Genomic DNA, 23196 nt, shown 5'->3' with positions numbered 1-23196 from the left:
ATACATAGGGAGTATATAAAAGTGAGGTTTCAATTCACTCTTTGCTTATTGGTCCATTTGGTATTTATTTCTAAAAAAATTAAAAATTAAAATTTATTTTTAAATAAACCTAAAATGGAACACATTTAACCATATACATTAATGTATACTTTAAACCCACTCTTTACTACTGAATTGTATTTGAAATTACATAAATTGTGAACTGACTATTTTTCCTCCATTCATTTTCAATTAAACATACAATCAGTTACAATTATAACACTTCTAATTTAATTATTTTAGAAATGTAACTTCTATCACCTTTTATCGTATAAATAACCATTCTCACATCTTCCTACACCATATCTCATATCCTAAATATTTTTTTGTTCTTTTTTAATGTTCTTGTATGGATTGAAAACTCAATTATGATATTCTTGTAAGATTTTGATTATATTTTTTTAAAAAATATTTTACATTTTTTTAATTTTACTTTTTCTTTGTTTTATGTATATTTTCTTTTCTTCTTTGTTTTCTTATATTGTTTTAATTTAAAATACATGCGTATTCTAATATGTATAATAAAATTTTGATAACTATAGTAAAATTTTGGTTCTAACCATCTCACAATAACAGAATCAAGCTAAATAAATTATCTTCACTCTTTACTCTAGATGTTTGATTAGTTTTTACACCTTCATGTATATTTATTTAATTCTTAAAAATATGCAATGTTCTCACGAAAAAAAATTTTGTAATATGATATTTTATTTTCTATCTTGCCTTTACCACAGTGATAAAAAAAATATAACTAAGCCTAGTAATATAACTTAAATTAAGAGGAATATAAAAAAATATTATTCTAAAAAGTAATCTTTGAGAATTGTACTTTAAAGCTTTGATTGCACTTCATATGATTTTATAGTAAACATGTAAATTTTTTTACTTTCAAAATAATTTAGTTTTTAATTATTAAGTACCTTAGATTTTATGTTAGTTTATAGGGGCATTTTAAAAAATACCGTTTTTCCATGTCACTTTTCAAAAATACCTATTTTTCTATGTCACTTTTTAAAAATACTCTTTCAAGTTTTCCATAATTAAAAATATCCCCTTTTAATATACAAAATGTCTAAATTATAAAATCTAAACCCCAAATACTAAATCCTACCCCCTTAAAACTATACACTAAATGTAAAACAGAGAATCCAAACCTAAAACAAAATTTCTAGAAATTTATTTAACATATTGTAATTTTGTAAAAGAAAGCAAAAAATAAAATGTTCAAAAAATGCATATTTTTGAAAAAGGGTATCTCCAAAAAGGTATTTTAACAAATTCTCTAGTTAGTTTATATGAATAACTTAAATTTGATATTTAAATCTCATAGTAATTTTTTTTTTCAATCATTAATAATATTTCTTACCTCAAATGCTCAAAAGTACTAATGAATTGTGTGATTTAAATAAATCAAAAGTGTAAATTTTTTTTAACGATATTTAAAATAATTTGTTATGTTTTTAATGATTATCAAATAAATTTAAACTAATTTATATAACAATCTGTGCATGCAAATATGGCCGAGATATTACCTAATGACTCAATAGAAAGAAATTTATAAATTTACAATGAGTTACGCTTTAAAAAATACGAAAAACATATTTTGTAATTTTCCTAGTTAATTAATGATAATAAATAATAAACTTGAAAATTTGAATACTCTCTTTTGGTTTAAAACTATAAAAAATTTTGTCAACTATTGCCCAATATAATCATATTTTAATTAAAACCAAGGGGTATAGTTTTATAACATATCAAGCGGAGGATCTCATTTACGTCTCCTCTTCATAAATTAACCATTGGTAAGGAAAAGAACACGTAGACAGTGGCCTACATCATTGCGTCGTTACCATCATGGCATCATCTCACGTAGGAATTTAAAATTAACAAAAAGGGAAACCAAAAAGTCTATATATTTTGTCCCACAAGTCTCTCATATCATCAAATCGTAAACACCAATACATAAGTTAATATGTCTAGCAAAGAAGAAATTTCGATAGTCAACAACCCAACTTCGGTTGACGGCGTTGTCCCATCCTCCACGGTCAAAAACACAACTCACGTTGACGGCGTTTCCCAATCCTCCACTGTCCGAGCTATCATCGTCCAATCCTCCACCGTGTATAACGATACACCCGCCACTTTAGGTAACTAACAGTTATTGTTTCCCTTTATTTTTTTTCGTCCATTACTCGGGTTCGATCGGGTATGTTGGTGCGGGATTTAGCACCCCCGACATACCAAACTAAACCAGAAAGACAATTTGGTTATTTAACTGGGAATCCGGTTAGGAACTCAATTAGGTCATTTAAGCCCAATTCGGACAGAGGAAGCCCAGCCTCGAAGGAGAAGAACCAGCTTCCACTTCGCCTGGCGGCTGACTCAAGAGATAAAGCAACTTTCCTTATTTCAGTTCGTCTCATAAGGAAAGTTAATATATTATGCGATCTATGAATATGTATAAAGAGGGAGAGACTTCTCCATTGTAAAGTATCCATTATTGAATACAATTATTCAGTTCTCTTCTTGTTCTTAGCAATCTAAACCCTAATTCTTCGAGATCAATTCCCTTTCTTCTAATTTCAAAACTTAGATCGGTTTTCTAGAGAGATTACTTTACTGAATTTGTTTTTCCCCATAAGCAAATTCATTGTGGAAACCTAGTTTCTACAGAGTATTTCCAGACGAACCCGACTAATTACGGACATAAAACGTTATATACTTGAAATTTGTAGACAAGGCGGAGAAGTATATTTCTGAGGCGGCAAGCAAGGGAGCCAAGCTAGTATTATTCCCGGAAGCTTTTATAAAATGGCTATCCTCGAGGCCTTAGGTTTGGTTTAGCGGTTGGAGTGCACAACGTAGATGGTCGTGATGAGCTCCGCAAGTACCATGCTTCTAACCACGACCGATACGATACACGCGCCTAGAAAATTCTCTCCCAAAATACGCGATCTCTTTCCTTCTCCCTTCACCTTCGCCGATCTCGGCGTCGGCCCCCGCTGGTCTCCATGGCCAAAAAGAAACCTAAAAAAACCCCTGCGACCTCCCCATTGGAGTAGCTTCTTCTCTTTCCCACCCTCAAAAATCGTCACTGCCTGCTTCCCCTTCTGCAGCTGGTGTATCCTCTTCTTCTAGATCTACGGAGTTACCTGAGACCCCAAAGGTCTCGGCTAACCGCATGATAGCGATTTGATAGCTGACATTGGAAATCCAATTGTCGAAGTCCCATCTACTGTAGACGAAACCTCTTCAACAGTACTTGTAAGCGTGTCTGAACCTAAAATTAGAAACCTTGCCGACGCGGTGACGTCAGGTAAACTTCCCCCAAAGATAACAGACAACCCCAACAGCAAATCCGACTTTCCATGGAAGAATCTTGTCAATGGAAAATCGATTAAGATGGAGAAACAAGGTATTCCATTCACTCTTGAATCTGGAGAGGCTTGTGTCACTATCCCTAATTCAGTGATTGAAAAGAACAAAACAGCTTGGGATAGCTTCATCCTGGGTCAATTTTATGAAGATCCTCCGTCGAGAGGTGTCGTTCAAGCAATCGTGAAAGGGATCTGGAGTCACCAACGAAAGGATATTTCGGTATCAAAAATGGAGGGCAACTCTTTCCTCTTGAAAGTGTCGTGTCCAAACGCTAGAAGAAGAATCCTCAGCCAATGCCTTTGGCAAATTGATGGACAATCCATGTTTGTGGCAAAATGGTCTCCTGAGGTCCAACACTCAAAACCTGAATTGACGATGGTTCCTGTATGGCTGGAATTCGTGGGAATTCCACTCGAGTTCTTCAATAGGGAGGGTGTCCAACACATTTCTGGTCTTGTGGGATACCCATTTTGCCTTCACCCGCACACAGAGAACCCAATAAACGTTGAAGTAGCAAAGGTTTATACAGTGATTGATCCTAGAAAACCTCTTCCTGAGGCGGTGAATGCTCGATTTGAATATGGGCAGATAAAGTGCATTCACGTCTCTAGCCCTTGGTTGCCTTCCCTCTGTAGTCATTGTAAGAAAGTTGGCCACACGGTGTCTCGATGTTCAAAAGCACCTCATACGTGCAACACATGTGGGTCGGTCAAGCACTTAATTTCAGACTGCCCTCGAGCAAAAAAGGAAAAGCAATCTAGCAAACGACCCATTCAAAGCCAACTTCCCATAGTTGGTAAGGTTTTCGTGTCTGCATCAGCCATACCCCCTTTAGCAAGTGGACGTGAAACACAAGATACTCGCATTCAACGGTCTGAGGAGAATATTCTCTATGACTCTTCCCCAACCCGCATCTTCAAGGTTCCGGAAGGATCAAAGGACGGCTCTGACCTTCAAGTTGGAGGCCAACATGGTTCTCAGACTCAAAAGAAAGCTCCCATTAAAGCTTATCCCTTAGGATTTGATGATGGTCAGCTATGTATTGATCTTCGTGACAATCCTTTCGCCCACCTTTCCCCTAAGACTTATGGAGCAGGAAAAGTCATCGCGAAGTATGGTATGTCTGAAAACGATGTCTCCTCGGACAGTCTATCTGAAGAGGATGAATCAGAAGTTGACACATACTGTTTCTTGAAGGTAGTCTCCAAGAGAATGCTGCGACAGAATCAGCATGGAGCTAGGGCCAGAGGCCCTTCAATCCTCTGATATCCCTCTCCCTTTATGGATATTTTTTGCTGGAATAGTTGAAGAGTAATCAACCAATTTTTGGTGGGATTATAGAAACCCATGTCAGTCAGGCGAACTCACAAGCTATAGTATCTCGTGTGTTTCCAGGCTGGAATTTTGAAGGTAATTATGAATTCTCCGACCTTGGTAAGATCTGGTTAACTTGGCATCCCTCTGTACATGTCACTATCATCTACAAATCTCTCTAGATGATCACTTGCCTAGTTAAGCTGTCATTTGTCTCTGAACAGATATTTGTCTCTGTGGTATATGTCTCCTCAACTTGCAGTGCATCCAGGAAATCATTGTGGGCTGAGATAGTAGACCTTTCACAGAATTCCTCCATCTTATCAAAACCGTGGAACGTCTTGGGGGACTTCAACCAAACTTTGTTTCCTCATGAGCACTCTAACCCAGATGTTCATTATATTCCATCAGGTATGCGTGAACTAAGCCAGTGTCTGCTCACCTCTTCACTGACTGACCTCCCTTATTGTGGTAGTACATTCACATGGACGAACAAGCATACTATTGGTCTAGTTGCTAAAAAACTGGACAGAGTTGTGGTAAACAACGCATGGATGACCACTTTTCCCTCATCCTTGGCTGTATTTGGTGAACCCGCATTCTCGGATCATAGCCCTGGCTGCATTTTCCTTGATTGTCAAAACCAAAAGAGAAGAAGCCTTTCAAGTTCATGTCTCTGCGAAATCAAAATCCAAAGTTCGGGCCTCTTATCAAAGTTTGGTGGGATGCTCTAAGGTTTGATGGGACTGCCATGTTCAAAATATCAAAGAAACTGAAACTACTAAAGAATGTGATAAGAGATTTTAGCAAGGAGAACTATTCTGGAATTGAAAAGAGGGTGCAGGAGGCTTACGCTAATCTTCTTATCTGTCAACAAGAGCTCTTAGTTGCACCAACCTCAGAGAGCATCGCCAAAGAGAAAGAAGCACACAGGATTTGGTGTTCTCTAACATCAGCAGAAGAATCATTTTTAAAGCAGAGATCGTGTATTTGTTGGCTAGAAGAAGGGGACAAAAACTCCAAATTCTTTCACAGGTCTATTATCTCAGGGTAATGTCTAAATGAGATAATTTTCCTCCTAGATGATAACGACCAGGTAGTGGACTCAAGGCAGGGAATTCAGAACCTTGTCGTGGAATTCTACAAGGGTCTTTTCGGAGGTCAAAGTGCTCTCTCTTCAGTTTCAGTTACAGAAATCTCGGACCTTGTTTCCTAGCGATGTTCACCGAACGCACTCCAGATTCTTAATGCGCCTTACACACCAGATGAGATCAGGAGAGTCACTTTCTCGCTTCCCAGAAACAAGGCCCCAGGACCAGACGTCTATTGTGTCGAGTTCTTCACTGCACGGTGGGAAACAGTAGGAAGTTCAGTTTTTGAGGCTGTCACTGAATTTTTCAGTTCAGGGAAGATGCTCACGCAGTGGAATGCAACAATCATTACGCTTATCCCAAAAACTCCATATGCACAAAGGGTTGCGGAGTTTCGTCCCATTGCTTGCTGCAACATCTTATACAAGATAGTGTCAAAGCTGTTGGCAAACAGGTTAAAAAGGGTGCTCCCAGATTTGATATCCAATACCCAATCAGCTTTCATCCTGGGTAGGCTTTTGGTGGAGAATGTATTGTTGGCTACAGAACTAGTGCAAGGATACAACCAGAAAAATATTTCGCGAAGGGGAATGCTCAAAGTCGACCTTAAGAAGGCTTTTGGCTCGGTGCTATGGGAGTTTATAATCAATACTCTAAAGGCAATGGAGTTCCCAGTCCACTTCATCTCTCAGTGTATTTATACAGCAAGCAATGGTGAATTGTGCAGTGTATTTATACAGCAAGCTACTCTATTTGCATCAATGGTGAATTGTGTGGTCACTTCACAGGATCAAAGGGATTGAGACAAGGTGACTCTATTTGACCTTATCTGTTTGTTTTGGCAATGGAAGTCTTTTCGCAGATGCTAAGGAAGGCCTACATTAACAACCTCATAGGGACGCACCCTAGCACTTCGAACCCACAGATTACCCATCTAGCGTTTGCCGACGACATCATGGTATTTTTTGATGGAAAACTAAACTCTCTATCAAACATCACTGGGGTTCTCCAAGACTTCTCAGCAGCCTCAGGACTTCATGTGAATAAGAGCAAGACAGATCTATACCTAGTGGGAGTGAACCAAATTGAAACCTCTCAGATGGCTTCTCTTGGTTTCAACATCGGTTAACTTCCTGTAAGGTACCTACATCTCCCTCTTATGCACAGAAAACTCAGGCTATCAGAATATAGGCCTTTGTTGGATGCACTAACTAAAGGTTTCAGTTCGTGGGCATCTAGAGCATTATCTTATGCTGGTAGGCTGCAACTCCTATCCTCTGTGATATATGGCACAATAAACTTCTGGATGTCGGTTTTTATCCTACCAAAAGGTTGCATCAAGAAGATTGAGAGCTTATGCAGGAATTTCTTGTGGAATGGAGATGTAACCAGAAAAGGTTCAGCAAAAGTAGCTTGGAGTAATGTTTGTCCCCCAAAAGAAGAAGGGGGTTTGGGTCTGAGGAACTTAAGCCAATGAAACAGAACACTCTGCCTCAAATTAATTTGGAGACTTTTTGCTGCAATCGACTCGTTGTGGGCAATGTGGTTGCGCAATACCAAGATAAAGGATGGCTGCTTCTGGGCTATCGATGCAAATAAACAAACTTCATGGACCTAGAAGGCCATGTTGAACCTTAGGCACAATGCAAGATGCTTCCTCAAGGCAAGACTGGGAAATGGCCAGCAGCTAAACTTCTGGTATGATTGGTGGATGCCTTTTGGCCCTCTAATTGAATACCTCGGACCTTCTGGACCAGCTCAACCAGGAATCCCTCTTCAAGGAAAAGTGGCCCATGCATATTCGGTAACAGGTTGGAACCTTAGGCCTGCTCGTTCAAATCAAGCAATGGAACTCCACATGTTCCTTACTATGATACAGTCTCCTCTCCTCACGGTGGAACCAGATAGTTTTCTCTCAATGATTGGTCCTGACGAGCTTCAAAGCTTTTTAACAAAAAAGACCTGGGAGGAGGTCAGGCCCAGACAGGACCCTCCTCGATGGACTAATCAGGTATGGTTTAAGGGCGCAATTCCTAGGCATGCTTTCATGATGTGGCTTCTGCATCTAGACAGGCTACCTACAAGAGCGAGACTGTCAAGATGGGATACTCAAATCGACGCAAGTTGTTGCCGCTGTGGTATGTATCAGGAAACCCGCGAACACCTTTTCCTCCGCTGTGAGGTCAGCGAGAACCTTTAGTCTGAAGTGACTAGAAGACTAGGCTATTGTTCCTTCTCCTTTCACACATGGGAAGCTTTCACCAGCTGGTTGGACATGAAAGACCCCAAAACAACACGCTCCCTCCAAAGGCTCGTCGCTCAAGCTACTATTTATGCTATATGGTGGGAGCGCAACACCAGGTATCACCATAACATTTCCACCGAGATTACTACCCTATTCAAGGGACTTGACAGGCAGATTAGAAACGCTATCCTGGCGAAAAAGACCAGGAAGCAGTTTAAAGATTCAATGGCGATGTGGTTAAAGTATGCTTAGAAGAACTCTATCTATCTTTTCGTTCCTTCCTTGTTTTTAATTTTTTTTTTTTGCAAGAAGCAACCTCTGTTCCTGGTATGACTTCTATCTTACGAGTTCTTCGTTGACTATTTTTGTTTCATTTTCTTATCTTATCTTTATCGCTAAAAGGAAATATTTTATACATTTTTGTATTTTACCAATCAGTAACATAAGTCCCAACAAAAAGTGCTCAATTACTTTGTGCTTATCCGAGTACCAAGAACACCAAATAAATACAAAAAGTGCTCAATTATTTTGTTCAGTGTATAAAGTACTCTTCAATATCTCTGTTACTTGTTAATATCTTTTTCGTTTTGAGAAATACCCTAAAATAGCACTAAAACAAGTTTTATGGACAACTATATTACACATTCTATAAATTTTCAAAAATAGAAATATTTAACATATTAAAATATTTAAAATTAATTTTTAGATATTTTTTTTTAGGTTTGGGTTCTCACTTTCACATTTAGGATATAGTTTTAAGGTGTAGGGTTTTAGTATTTTGAATTTAGGATTCAATTTTGAAAGATGAATTTGTGCTATTTTTGGAATTTTAGAGATGTTATGTTAAGTTTAGAAAAAAAAATTATTTTGGTGCTATTTTTAAAAATCTCCCTTTTCTTTTTTGCAACATAAGATAAGATAGGATCTGTTTTAATTATCTAATTAATTTTTGTTTTGTCAACAAATTTTTAATATGATATATTTTAAGGTTACGTTGTTACAAAATTGTATGGTTTGAATGTTTTTTTTTTGGTAACTTTTATGATACTCAAATAAAACTATCTTCACTTCTAAAGTTTCTTTGATTTATCTTTTATATGGTTGCTGGACTATGATTTTTATTTGGTTATGTTGTTGGCTATGGTTGGATTCTTCGTGTTCTCTGATTTTGTCACTATTAGATTGGAAATTAATTGGAACAAGCATATGAAACGAGCACTCTCACAAAATGACTATTTCTTGAACCTTTTTTTTTGGTTCTTGTGATAAAAAAACTACAGGCCCAGAAGTAGAAAGACTGGCTAAACTGGCCGGGAAACACAATGTGCACTTGGTAATGGGAGGCTGGGAGCGATAGAGAAGGATGAGTATCCACTCTATTGCACTGCCCTTTTCTTTAGTCCTGAAGGTCGCTTCATGGGTAAGCACCGTAAAGTCATGCCCACATCTTTGGAACGTTGCATCTTGGGTCAAGGGGACGGATCAACCATCCCTGTTTACGACACTCCCATTGGCAAACTCGGTGCTGCTATTTTCTGGGGAAATAGGATGCCTCTCTACAGAACTGCATTGTACGCCAAAGCCCAAAGGTCAGCTTTTTTTTTTTTTTTTTGAATTTAATGTTACATTATATACAAAAGAAAAATAACGTTTTTAACAACTAGTGCGTCGTATAGTTGAAAGTATTAAGGCTGAAAAGTAATTTGAAGTCAAGATCTAGAGGAGGACCAGGCTTGAAAGCCTTATTAAGGCTGAAAACTAATTAGAGTTCAAGATGTGTCACACTTTTACTATAATGTGACACATTTTGAGTCCCACCTAGCTTATAATGTAACATTCCTAACAATTATCGATGTTTGACGGCGCAGGGATTGAGATTTATTGTGCACCTACTGCTGATTATTCGTTGGAATGGCAAGCGTCGATGATTCACATTGCGGTAGAAGGTGGATGTTTCGTGTTGTCAGCGCACCAGTTCTGCAAGCGTGGAGATTTCCCTGAACATCCTGGTTACTTGTTTGATGACGTTATAGACGAGAAACATCCTGATCCTACTGTCTCTGGAGGCGGAAGTGTCATTATTTCACCTTTGGGACAAGTTCTCGCCGGACCAAACTATGAATCAGAGGGTCTCCTCACAACAGATCTTGGTATACATATATACACTTATCGTTGTTCATCTTACGTTATATCTAGAAAATATTAACTAGTTTGAGCTAATCATATTGATGACGTTCCTCATCCAGATCTTGGTGATATAGCAAGAGCCAAATTATACTTCGATGTGGTTGGACATTATGCAAAGCCAGATGTGTTTAACCTGACCGTAAATGAGCACCCAAAGAAACCGGTTACATTCATGACGAAGGTGGAGAAATTAGAAGATGACTCAAACAAATAGTCAATACTTATAATTCGTCTACTGGAGCTAATGTCAGTAAGTATGATGGAGTCGTGCTTTCTAAATGTTCTGTTTATTTTTAAAGTTTATGTTAAAGTTTGTTTATCTTTCTCTATTTTATTTTATTTTTATGTATGAAGTTTGTTTATCTTCTCTTCAACAATGTAACAGAACTTACTGAAAATAGTAAAGATCTATGTTTTTTTTTTGAATAAATGTTAAATTATATTCAAAAGAAAGAAACGTTATAGGAAGACTTGTGTTTAACTTTTTAAAGCAAGTTGTAAAGAACAAAAAACAGAGCAATTATACAAAACAGAGCATTATACTCGCTAGAGAGTAGCAGTAAAGAACTATGTTGTTCAATAAAACTGATTGTTTCTCTCCTCATACGTTCAAAGGATTGTGTAGCCTACTTATCAATCAGGCTTTGATTTCAGTTATGGTCTTTATTTTTCCTTTGTATGTCAAACACTGATCTTTTTTATGTTTCATACAATTTGGCCGTCAAGTCTAAACTGTGAGTTTGAAAGGTACCAGACTAAATTACTAAATTGTCGCCAGCTCAATCAAATAAAATACTGATGGCTAACCAAAACAAAAGTCTAAATCATTCGAAATTGTCTGAGTCCTAAATGTGAGTTTGAAAAGTCACTACAATATAACTTAAATCGTCGTTAGCAGGTTGTTTGTCAATATTTTAGTGTATTAGTAGAATACTGCACCCTAGCAGAACTCTCTCTGGCACAACCACCGAGGTTTACTCTCCCGGCGGCGCCAAGGCCAATCGGCGTCGCTGGGCTCTGGTTTTGCCATCTCTGTTCTCTCCTCTGTTTACAAATCTCGTTCATATACTTTTTTAGTTTCACCGGAGTCTTCCTGAGAACCCAGATCTCAACTCTGGTAATGCATCAGCTTCATCTCTTTACCCTCTTTCCTCCGCTTCTGTCTCCCTCTTTCGGCGAGGGTCCTCTCATGAGTCTCCAGCCGCTTGAGTTCAACCTTCAACTCCCCGAATGCCCTGGTAACAATGGCGTCTATCTCTCGATCTGGTCCTTTCCACAGTCAACCTCAATATCTCTCCGCTCCCCGGATTTATATCCTCTCTCCAAGTGTTTTGCTTGGTTGCAGCTGGACGGGAGCTCTGTGTTGACGCCGGAGCCTGAAACTGACTATTTCTTCTGTGGGTGGTGAATGAATGATGGAATGATGATTTATGAATGAATGGATGTCAGGGTGTTTCAATTCCCCTTATGCAGTTGCAGTATAAGAGGTGTCAATCCTATCTGAGTGATTGTGAACAATTAAGATGTGTATAAGAATCTAAGTCAAGCCAGATGTAAAGGATGTTTGTCACTAACAATCCTATAATGAAAATGCAAAAGTGCAGAAAGCAAACTACAAGAACTAAGAACTAAATGCAAATGAAACAGAATGATTATAGTAGCAAGAACAGAAATAGAAACTATGTTAATGAACTAATGCAAGACAAGTAATGAACAGAAAACTAAGTGAATGCAAGAGAAATGAAACAGGAATGAAACAAGAGATAAGACAGGACAACTACAAAGCATGAACACAAATTCTGGGGACGAACTCGAGCAGCACTCGACCGAGTGTAGGTCGAGTACAGGGTCGAGCTAGACTAAACGTGAAAACAGAGCAACACAATAAAAACAGAGCAATGCAAAAACGAATCAAACAACAAGCAAGCAATGATATTTAGACTAAGATATTAATAAACAAAGAAGGCCTTGAGGAGAGATTCATGGGATGAACTAATCATTGTGGTTATCTAACTTGGTCAACAAATCTCAAGCAAACTTTGAGCTGATCTCTAGACATACTATTCTAAGACATGTTTAATCCACTCTCATGGCAAGAAACAATCAAACCTATGCATTTCTAGACTTGTTCTCACAAAGTAAAGAATCTACACAAGCAGGCATTAAACAATACATCTCAAACCAAACAAGACTTCTAATCTCTTAGCAAGCCTAATGGTAAGCTCTAGATCTAGCCTTATCTATGCTCCTTAAACATTGGTGTGATGCTAAGATGCTTGAAATCAAACCCTACCTTCTCAGATATAGGATCATCATTAAGAACATCTAGCCTAGAAGAGATCTACAACAATCAAGCTTGACCAAATCAAATAAACCACAAGATCAACCCAGCCTAACCCATCCTCAAGGTCCTAAGCAAACTACTAACAAGAACACATGGTGAAATAAGTCAAAAACCCAGAAAATATTGAAACTTGCATCATTAGAAAGATGAAACAGAGATCTACAATATTGATGAAGAAATAAAACTCGAAATCTTAATATCTTGAAGGTTATGAAACCAACAAAATACAAGAATCTAGTCTTTCTTTCTTAAACAAGTACAAAATCTAAAAATAAAAGAAAGTGCAAAAGGAATAAATCTAAAAAAAGTAAAAACTAGGTTTTAGACTCTCTAAAAAGCAGGACTCTTTGGTGGCTGCAGGTACAAGGGCTTTTTATAGGAGATGAGGTGGAAACCCTAAAAATACAAAAAGTCAAAGCAGTCAACGGCTCGGTCAACTCGACCAGTGCTCGGTCGAGTGGCTGGTCAAGCTGGCTTCTCTCGTGCATTCTCCACTCGGTCGAGTCCTTCTCAGCACACGGTCGAGTGTCTGGTCGAGTGTGCGGTCGAGTTGGACTCTGGACCTTGATTCTTCAGCCTTAACTCTCTTGTTTTCTCCTCAGGATTGCTTCACTTCTCCTCAGCATTGCTTCCATGCTCCTTAAGCTCCAAAATCACCTGTTTATGCATGAAAAGATGCAAATGCAATGCAACTATACTCTAATGCATGATTAGTCCTAAAGCTACACAATAATGGCCTAAATGGATAGCAAAAGATGCAAAAGTTGTGAATAAACTAAGGGAAAACAAGGTAAAATATATGAACATCAGAGCCATTGAAGATCTTGACGAAGAAACCCATAACCCCGACTTGCTCTGTCTCAACCTTGTTACCCCTTTGGCCCAGGTTTACTCCCCAGTCTTATCATAGAACTCTGGTAGATAGTCTACTTTATCTAGACTATGATTCATCCCTACACTCGAAGCTACACAGACTCGATTATATCTGCTTTATATCAAGTTCAAATTGGTTAGTACTAGTGTCTTCTACTTGGTCAAGACGAGGTATCCTCGATAGCAGAATATTGATTTCTTCTAATTGGCTTGAGAACCTCTTGTGTGGAGTTCAGTGTGAATCCAGGTTTGGCCTAAACTCCACTCTCTCCCACCCTAGTCAACGTTTGGTTTACTTAGTGGTACCACTAGTTCGAAGAATGCTTCTGATCCTTAAGTCACCAATTTTACTAGAATGGTATAAGAGTCCTTTGAAAACCATGTTTGTTGGATCTCCTAGGGATGATTTCTTTGATGGAGAAAGCTTGGTGAAGCTTGGCATTATGATCCCACCTATACAGAGTTGGGACTATCGATGCTTCACAAGCCTCCTGTCTTCACCTTGCCTGATTGCAAAGCTCTCAAAACCGCAATTTATCTACTTTATGAAGCCCTCTTATGTAAACTTGAAGACTAGAAGCATTATGACCCCTACTCAAAGTAGTAGTGGTTACCACAATATGTTTAAGCTCTCCTCACTTAACCTTGGAACCGAAACTACTTTTGTAGTGATCAGCCTCCAGAGCTCTATCTTTGCTCGACTGTTTGTCAAAGCTCTACCTAGAGTAGCCCCTTCACTCCGATGAGACACCCAGCTTTGATCTTTTCATCGCCACATAGTCTTCGACCCAAGAGAATGACCACCTACTCCTCCACTGACCTGCTCATTGAGTTTGCATCGATTTTCCTTGATCTCACAAGTTCTAGTTTGCTTCCCAGCATGTGGTTCATAGCTCTCAACCTCCTATCATCGACTGCCCCTATCTACTTGTGTCTCTTTATTGTTTTATACTTTGGGAAAGACCCCCTTATGTTGTATTTTAAAAACACTCTCTGCTTTGTTTGTTACCTTCTGTTTTAATGGAATGATAACATCTGTTTGATCAAAAAAAAAAAAAAAACGTCGTTAGCGGAATCAGATAGGATAACGATGGCTTACCAAAACCAAATTAACATATAGGACCACAATTATCCTTCTCTTTACAATATTGTTGTCCCACATCTTGCTTGTATATATAATTCATCTTGCGTAGACCATTTCAACAAATATTATTTGACACTAATATGTGATTGATATTTATAATTCGTTACGTAATAGCAGATTAGGTACAAAGTTATTGTTTATCTGAAATCTCTATGACTTTAAAACTAAATGAGTTTCAAATTTAAAATCATGTAGCTATGTTGTTGACAGTTAGAGAGAGGAGCAAAGAAGGAATTAGATTTTTCATTAACCAAACTTGGTAGAAGGAAACTTAATACACTTAATACATCTCAACTATACTATATTAAGCAAAAGGAAACTTAATACACTTAATACATCTCAACTATACTATATAATATAAGCTATACAAAGTATAACATTATAGTGTTAACACCCCCTCCTCAAGTCTTTGAACTGGAATATAGAGATGAAATGAAAAGACTTGAAACAGACATCCTGTCCAGGATGGAGTGAAACGGTCCCGCCTGTAAAGGTTTAGTAAGTATATCTGATAAAATCATTATTTTACCCATATTAGCTATAGTTTTCATAAACATTTATGAAGAGTTTGATGAGATTTCAGGTATAAAAGGTCTATTATCAAGTATTTCAGATTTTAAGAAAGTTTTACAGGTTTTATAGCAATTTGGATCAAAAGACAAGGAAAATACGTTTCAGGACAGATTCAGATATTTACAGTACGAGCCACTTTTGAAGAACGTCCGAAAATCAAAATATATCTGGTGTCTATGGAAAGCTGGAAGAGTCATATTTCTCCTCAAAGTGGAATCAAGTCCATCCATTCATTCATCTGGAAGTTATGCCCATTTTACCAAGACGTATTATAAACCGACGTGAAGAGAAGCAACTAGCCGATGGGCTTTTATTGAAGGCCTGACCAGCGACCATCACTGCGGCCCAGTCCAAGCCTCCTCCACTGTCCAGAAGCCTCTTTCGCCACCCCTTGTCCTGCACTCAAGAAGAAAAGACAATTCTACCCTTAAAAACCCTAACCCTAGAAAAAAACCTTATAAATACTCTTAAGACCTAGATTTTCATTGTGTGCTTCCTTGGTGTCTTTTCTCTGCCTCTTGATTACTCATCCACGCCTCCACCAGCAGCCCTAGAGACGTCCCTAGACCCCTACTCATCCGTCGAAGTTCGTTCATCTATAACTCTCTTGGAAGACATCACCGTTGCCTTTGAAGTCACCAACCTCTTTCTAGTTTTCTTATTTTTTGTTTCCTACTTGTTCAATGAAGAAGAATCATCTACTTTGTATCATAGAGAAGATCTCTAAACCCTTTTCTCATACTTCTAATCTTATATGAAATATCTTATTCATATGGTTTTGATTTGCTTGAGTATGTCTGAGTAGTTTACTTGTTGGGTATTAGGGTTTCAAAGTAGATTGATGTTATCGTTTGTTTAAGGGTGTTTAAATCTGGTTTAGTTCATCTTAGTTCTTTGATCTAGGTTTATTCTTAATGCATATTGTTTGATAAGCTAACTAGTGATTGATCATAGGCGTTTTACACATCACAAGTGTTGTAAACTCGCTTGCAATAGCCTAGACAAGTATTGTGTTATAACCTGCGTCAGTTGAGTTATAGAACTTTACGGATTAGAATCGAACTTGCTTTAATTGCAAGGACATATGCGTTGTTGCCTGCGAAAGTTGAGTAACGGAGTATATAGACTTTAGATAGGTGATTAGCGAGTAGCTTATCTCCCGTTCTTCCGTATTTCGTAGTCCATGAACGTTTAACCATTGAAATTCCATACCTATTCCCTTTAGGCTTAGACCGGTGCTTGATACCCTGAGAATTCCCTACAGCCCAACATTCCGTCCATCTATATTTTCTTAGTTTATTCGCATTTAGTTATTGTTTTCTTAGTTACAAACCCAACCAAAAACCCCCATCTTATTATTGTCTTAGCCATATTCCTCTCTAAGCAAACTCTTAACGTGATTTATTCGTCTCTGTGGGATCGATCCTTAAATACTACTACCGATCAACTGTGCACTTGCAGTATTCGTGTGGTCTTTTGAGGTAAAAGATTTGAAGTGATAATAACCACGCACATCAAGCTTTTTGGCGCCGTTGCCGGGGACCTATTAAGTCACTTTCGAGTTTAAGACTAGGATTATCGTCTAGGATCTTTTATTTTTGTTTTTAAATTTTAGTTTGGCATTTATTTTTCAGTTTACTTTGATATTTTCTTTTTAATTTTCAGGGACTCTAAAGTTAGCTCGATGGAGAACCAGAACCACAATCTAGGAGACCTTAACGATCCTCCACCTGGGAGGAATGGTCAAGGAGCTGCTATGGACGATGGAGAACACATCCGAGAACATGATGATGTTCGTGAGCAGGATCAGCTTGATCCATTCTTTCAGACCATTGTCGAATATGATACCCCTTATCAACACATTCAAGACCGGTCCGCGATTCAACCTTCATGATCGACACAAGATCATTTCAAAATAAGCCCTCAAGTCATTGCCTTGGTTAAGCAAAACCAATTCCATGTTTTTAGCACGGAGCACCCAATAGATCACATTGAACATTTTGAAGAAATATGTGGAGTAACTTCTACATCGAAGGAGTTTCAGGAATACTTGATGTGCAAACTTTTCCCCTTTTCTCTTGAAGACAAGGCAAGTAGATGGTTGAAGACCCTGCCTCCAGCATCGCTTACAACTTGGGAGGAGTGTAAGGTCGCTTTCCTAAATCATTTTTACACCAGATCTCGCTCCAACCTCTTGAGACGTAAGATATAAGGGTTTAGACAAGGAAAAACTGAATCATTTAGTGAAGCTTGGGAGCGCTTCAGAGCATATGAGAGGGACTGCCCTCATCATGGCTTTACAGGTGGCAGCTTGATGAACAAATTTTATGAAGGAGTTGACCATAAATACCATCTATCCCTAGATATAGCAAGTAATGGTAATTTTGCTACAAAGACGATTGAGGATGCTCGGATTTTAATCTGCAATTTAGCTGAGAGCGATAACAACTACCGCTCGACCCCTTTGGATATGGAGAAAGATTCGATTCAGGCCTCGGATATTAGACAGATTAAAGAAACAATTAATTTGGTCGTTAAGCTTGTTCAAAAAGGAAACGACACGTTCGAAGATAACGAAGAATTTTGTGATGAGAAAAGAGAGTTGAATTATATTGGAGCCAGGAGCAGCTACCAAGGGAGGTTTTACAACCGAAACTTCAAGGAATGAGGACATGAATTCAACCGAGGCAATTTCCGACAAAGAGCTACATTCACTGACTTTCAAGGTTTTCAAAGAGGATTTCCTAGTCCAACCAAGAGAGATCAAAGCCCTGAACTGAGAGATCTGATACTAGAAATTGAGGCCAACATACAAGCGTTTATAGAAGAAATAAATTTAAAGATGAGTGATATGTATCAGGATCTGAACGACAAGATAACATCCCTTACAATCAAGGTCAGTAACCTCGACAAGCAGAATAAGGAAAACATTTTTATTCTTGAGAAATCCAAGGAGTCCATTTTGGAGACCAATGAGCGAATGCTTAACCTTGAAAACTTAAAAGCTATAACGTTGATGAGAGGAACAACATACAAAGAACCAGAATATCCGGAAGGATACTTGGAGAAAGATCGAACAAGGAGCTCACAAAGGACCATGGGGGAAAAGGAAACAGAAGAGTTTATCCACAAGGAGCTCACAAAGGACACTCCACCTCTCGTTCCACCTCCGACGCGCGTTTATCAACCCAAGGTACCATATCCAACTAAAGTTTCTAAGAAAGAAAAAGAGAGAGCCAAACTTAAGGAGCTTGTCGGGCAATTATCGGTAAGGCTACCTTTTGTTGAAGCTTGTGCTATGATTCCCCCTCTGAGGAAGTACATGAAGAGTATTTTGACAAATAACATTAGACAGTCTGGAAGATGGAATCATGGTGATTACGCAAGAGTGCAGTGCAATTCTACAAAACGGCATTCCTCAAAAGCGAGGACATCCAGGCAGTTTTGTTTTATCATGCAGAATTAAAGATGAAGTTTTCAAATGCTCTCTTTGCGATTTGGGATCAAGTATCAACATGATGCCACAGTCAGTTGCCAAACGCCTGGGATACCATTTTTTCAAGCCTAAGAATATCTCATTGGTCCTTGCGGATAGATCGATTTAATGCCCTGTCAGGATTCTAGTTGATGTACCAATCATTATTGGAGATTGCCAAATCCCTACCGATTTTGTGATCTTAGAGCTTGAGAAGGAGCCTAAAGATCCTTTGATTCTTGGTCGTCCTTTCTTTTCCACAGCTGGAGCTATCATTGATGTTCCCAACGGAAAGATCAACTTAAACCTTGGAGGCTATGTTATGAAGTTTGACATGAAAGAATCATTGAAGCTATCAATTTCGGAAAACTTAGATAACCCGATCTTCACCATCAATGATTTAGAAGAAGATACAAGTGGAGTATGCAAAGATATATTCCTTGATGAACCCTTGGAGATAGCATTGACTAGAGCTTAAGAGGAGTACAACTTTCAAAGAGAAGAAGTCGAAAACTGCGCAAAGATTCTTGACTCCGCCAAAACCTATGAGAATATCGTTGCATATCTTGATCTCGATAAAGAGGACGATGCTCCTACACCACCTAAAAACACACCAGCTGTTGTAGCAGATCCATGGAGCGAACTAAGAGCCCCCAAAACCGAGCTCAAGCAGTTCCCCACTGGTCTCAAGTACGCTTTTCTTGGACCTAACTCTACTTACCCTGTTATTATTAACTCAGGTTTGAATAATGTTGAGACAGCCATGCTTCCCGCCGAGCTGAGGAAGCATAGAAAAGCACTAGGTTATTCACTTGAAGACATTCCAGGAATATCTCTCGACCTTTGTATGCATAGGATCCATTTGGAAGAAGGATCCAAAAATTCCATTGAGCATCAAAGGAGATTGAACCCAGACCTTAAAGAAGTTGTCAAAAAAGAAATAATGATGCTTTTAGATGCAGGAGTTATATATTCTATTTCAGATAGCGCATGGGTAAGCCCAGTTCATGTGGTACCCAAGAAAGGAGGAGTGACTGTCATTAAAACTGAGACCGATGAACTGATCGCAACAAGGACGATAACGGGCCACCGCATGTGTATCGACTACCGGAAGCTTAATGTTGCAACAAGAAAGGATCATTTCCCTTACCATTCATCGATCAAATGCTAGAAAGGTTAGCCAACCACCAAATATTACTGTTTTCTAGATGGTTATTCAGGTTTCTTCCAGATTCCAATTCATCCGGATGACCAAGAGAAGACGACGTTCACCTGTCCCTACGGAACTTTTGCCTATCGAAAAATGCCCTTTGGTCTATGCAATGCTCCAGCCACTTTCCAACGCTGTATGATGTCCATCTTCACGGAATACATTGAAGATTTCATGGAAGTCTTCATGGACGATTTTTTAGTCTACGGTTCGTCGTTTAAAGCATGTTTAACCAATCTCGGAAAATTTCTACAAAGATATGAGGAAAAACATCTAGTTCTTAATTGGGAGAAATGCCACTTTATGGTGAGATACGGGATAGTTCTCGGTCATAGAGTGTCAGAGAAGGGAATTGAAGTTGATAAAGCAAAGACAGAAGTCATGATGAATCTACAACCGCTGAAGAATGTTAAAGGAATAAGAAGTTTCCTTGGGCATGCCAGGTTTTATAGACGTTTTATTCAAGACTTCTCCAAAACCGCAAGACCACTTACACGCCTAATTTGCAAATATGTGGATTTTGAGTTTGACAAAGATTGCCTAGCTGCATTCCACACGATTAAAGATGCACTAGTTTCAGCCCCGGTTGTGCAACCACCAGATTGGGAGTTACCCTTTGAAATCATGTGTGATGATAGTGATTATGCAGTTGGAGCCGTACTTGGACAGAGAAAAGACAAGAAATTGAATGTCATTTATTATGCAAGCCGAACCTTGGATGAAGCACAATGCAACTATGCAACTATGGAGAAAGAGCTTTTAGCTATTGTGTTCGCATTTGAGAAGTTTCGATCATACCTTGTAGGTTCAAAGGTAATTGTTCACACCGACCATGCAGCTATAACATATCTAATGTCTAAGAAAGACGCCAAGCCGCACCTTATAAGGTGGATCCTCATGCTACAAGAGTTCGATATTGAGGTTAGAGATAAAAAAGGAGCAAAAAATGGAGTCATCGACCACCTTTCGCGCATGAGAGTGGAGGAACCTATGCCTCTAGATGATAGTTTACCCGAAGAAAATGTCTATGTCATTGAAGCTGTCTCCATGGCTAACAGGCCAGCACCGCCGCAAGCACTACGTCCACAAGCTTATGATATACATTGGTTTAGACATTATGCCAATTATTTAGCAGCCGAAGTTGAGCCACCACAATTCTATGGTTATAGAAAAAAGAATTTTTTGCGAGAAGTAAAGAGATACTACTGGGATGAACCCTATCTCTACAAGAAGTTTTCTGATGGTTTATTCCGACGAAGCATCTCCAAAGAAGAAGTCGAAGGAGTTATATTTGGATGTCATGGCTCCTATTATGCAGGTCATTTCGCAACCTTTAAAACTGTTTCTAAGATTTTGCAAGCAGGTTTTTGGTGGACAACCATGTTTCAAGACGCCCAAAGTTTCATTAAAAGATGTGACGCTTGCCAGAGAATGGGCAATATAAGTAAGAGGAATGAGATGCCCCAAAATTTTATACTTGAAGTCGAAGTCTTCGATGTTTGGGGGATTGATTTCATGGGACATTTCCCTACCTCTAATGGCTACGAATACATTCTTGTTGCTGTTGATTATGTTTCTAAATGGGTGGAAGCTATAGCAAGTGCCACAAATGACTCGAGCGTGGTGGTCAAGATGTTCAAAACCATTATATTTCCGAGATTCGGAGTACCAAGAGTGGTGATAAGTGACGGAGGTAAGCATTTCATAAATCGAAACCTTGCTAACATTTTCAGGAAGAATGGAGTTCTCCACAAAGTAGCATATCCTTATCATCCAAAAACAAGCGGCCAAGTCGAAATTTCAAACAGAGAGGTTAAGTCTATTTTACAAAAGAGTATATCAAAATCAAGAAAAGATTGGTCTACAAAACCGGATGACGCTCTATGGGCATACAACCGCTTTGAAGACCCGTTAGGTACTACATTTTCATATTGTCTATTGAAAAGCTTGCCACCTACCTATAGAACTGGAGTACAAGGCAACATGGTCAGTAAAGGAGTTAAACTATGACATAAAAAGCGCATCTGAGAGACGTTTGATTCAATTAATCGAGTTGGACGAGATCCGCCACAACGCCTATGAAAATGCAAGGATTTACAAGGAGAAGACTAAAGCATACCATGACAAGAAGATCATACCCAAATCATTCGCCCCAGATGATCAGGTTTTACTTTTCAATTCTCGACTTAAACTTTTTCCAGGAAAGTTACGTTCTCGGTGGTCTGGACCGTTTAAAATAAAAGAAATTAAACCATACGGAGCCGTCGTTCTTCTCAACGATAGAGGAGAACCGTTTACCGTAAATGGCCTGCGTCTAAAGCCTTATCTAGCAGAAATTGGCAAGGAAGAGAGTGCATCAATCAGTCTAATCGATGCTCCTCAGGCCTAATAAAGGCACCAAACGTCAAGCCAACGACATTAAACAAGCGCGCTACTTGGGAGGCAACCCATGTCTAGTAAGTATTTATTTTTAGGATTTATTTTCTTTTACTTTTAATATTTTTACATTTTAGTTTCAGGTTTTCATAAAAAAAAAAAAAAATAGAAAAGCCAAAAAGAAGGAAGAAGAAGTCCCCATGGATTGGCAATGGACACTATGACTAGTTGCAAGTACCACCTACTGACCGGCCATGTTCAATGTGACCGAAGAATGCCGAAGGAGACGGATCATCACCATCCTTGAGTGATCGATGCCGAGATTCCCCACCAGCCATACCAACCATAGCCGATGCCATGTCCTCCGTCCCATGTACCATGTACCATGTCTAACATTAGCTGCTAATGATTGTGACCGTACCATCTGCTTATGTCTGCGGCCGTTCATCCGTGTACCGCGAGACAACTCCAAACCACCACCTACCATCACCATTCTTTTACTTAGGTATGTTTTTGCTATTTTTATTTTATCATTATTATTGATGGTTTTATGTTTTTGTTTCAAGGAGGATGCATTTAGAGATATATCAAACACAATTCGAATGAACTTAGCCAAGTTCAAACTCGATGTCAAGCAACCAAAGGAAGTACAAATGGTTAGTCACCACATTTTCATTACCACAGCGGAATTCTAAGACACTTTTTGGGCAACTATAAAACGTCTAAGAGTCGACACAACATCATTCCATCAAGGTGACATTGTTCTTAAACCCTACACTTTTCCTTATGATTTTTAATCCTCAAATCTTTCTTTTTTCCCACCGAGGACGGTGTGATTTAAGTCTGGGGGGGAAGGATGTTCCATCCTATACTAATGCTACTTTCTATTTTGTTGACTTGAGACCTTTTTCCACTTTTTACATCTATAATTTTGACGTCTTTATCGA

The 23196-nt window shown here is 38.6% G+C and overlaps 2 protein-coding genes, 1 long non-coding RNA gene and 1 other non-coding gene across 4 annotated transcripts; 3 read left to right on the top strand and 1 right to left on the bottom strand.

The window, feature by feature from the left end:
* Positions 1–1979: 1979 nt before the first annotated feature.
* Positions 1980–2564, top strand: LOC147920600 (uncharacterized). The gene is made up of 2 exons (XR_015591519.1): positions 1980–2186; positions 2331–2564. It is a non-coding gene; the product is annotated as an uncharacterized LOC147920600 (long non-coding RNA).
* Positions 2565–7446: 4882 nt separating this feature from the next.
* Positions 7447–8319, top strand: LOC147920599 (uncharacterized). The gene is made up of 3 exons (XM_087501153.1): positions 7447–7833; positions 7892–8004; positions 8088–8319. The coding sequence occupies exons 1-3, from the start codon at positions 7447–7449 to the stop codon at positions 8317–8319; spliced, it is 732 nt and encodes a 243-aa protein (XP_087357279.1).
* A 994-nt stretch (positions 8320–9313) lies between these two features.
* LOC104766496 (nitrilase 3-like) lies at positions 9314–10675 on the top strand. Its single transcript, XM_019241333.2, has 3 exons — positions 9314–9656; positions 9936–10217; positions 10314–10675. Exons 1-3 carry the CDS (start codon positions 9431–9433, stop codon positions 10466–10468), a joined length of 663 nt encoding a protein of 220 aa, XP_019096878.1. The 5' UTR covers positions 9314–9430; the 3' UTR covers positions 10469–10675.
* A 6701-nt stretch (positions 10676–17376) lies between these two features.
* LOC147920598 (small nucleolar RNA R71) lies at positions 17377–17486 on the bottom strand. The gene has a single exon (XR_015591933.1). It is a non-coding gene; the product is annotated as a small nucleolar RNA R71 (small nucleolar RNA).
* Positions 17487–23196: the final 5710 nt, after the last annotated feature.

This window comes from Camelina sativa, chromosome 19 (genome assembly GCF_030686135.1).
Source record: "Camelina sativa cultivar CO46 ecotype springtype chromosome 19, ASM3068613v1".
NCBI classification, from domain to species: Eukaryota; Viridiplantae; Streptophyta; class Magnoliopsida; order Brassicales; family Brassicaceae; genus Camelina; species Camelina sativa.
This window is presented reverse-complemented; position numbering and strand designations above follow the sequence as displayed.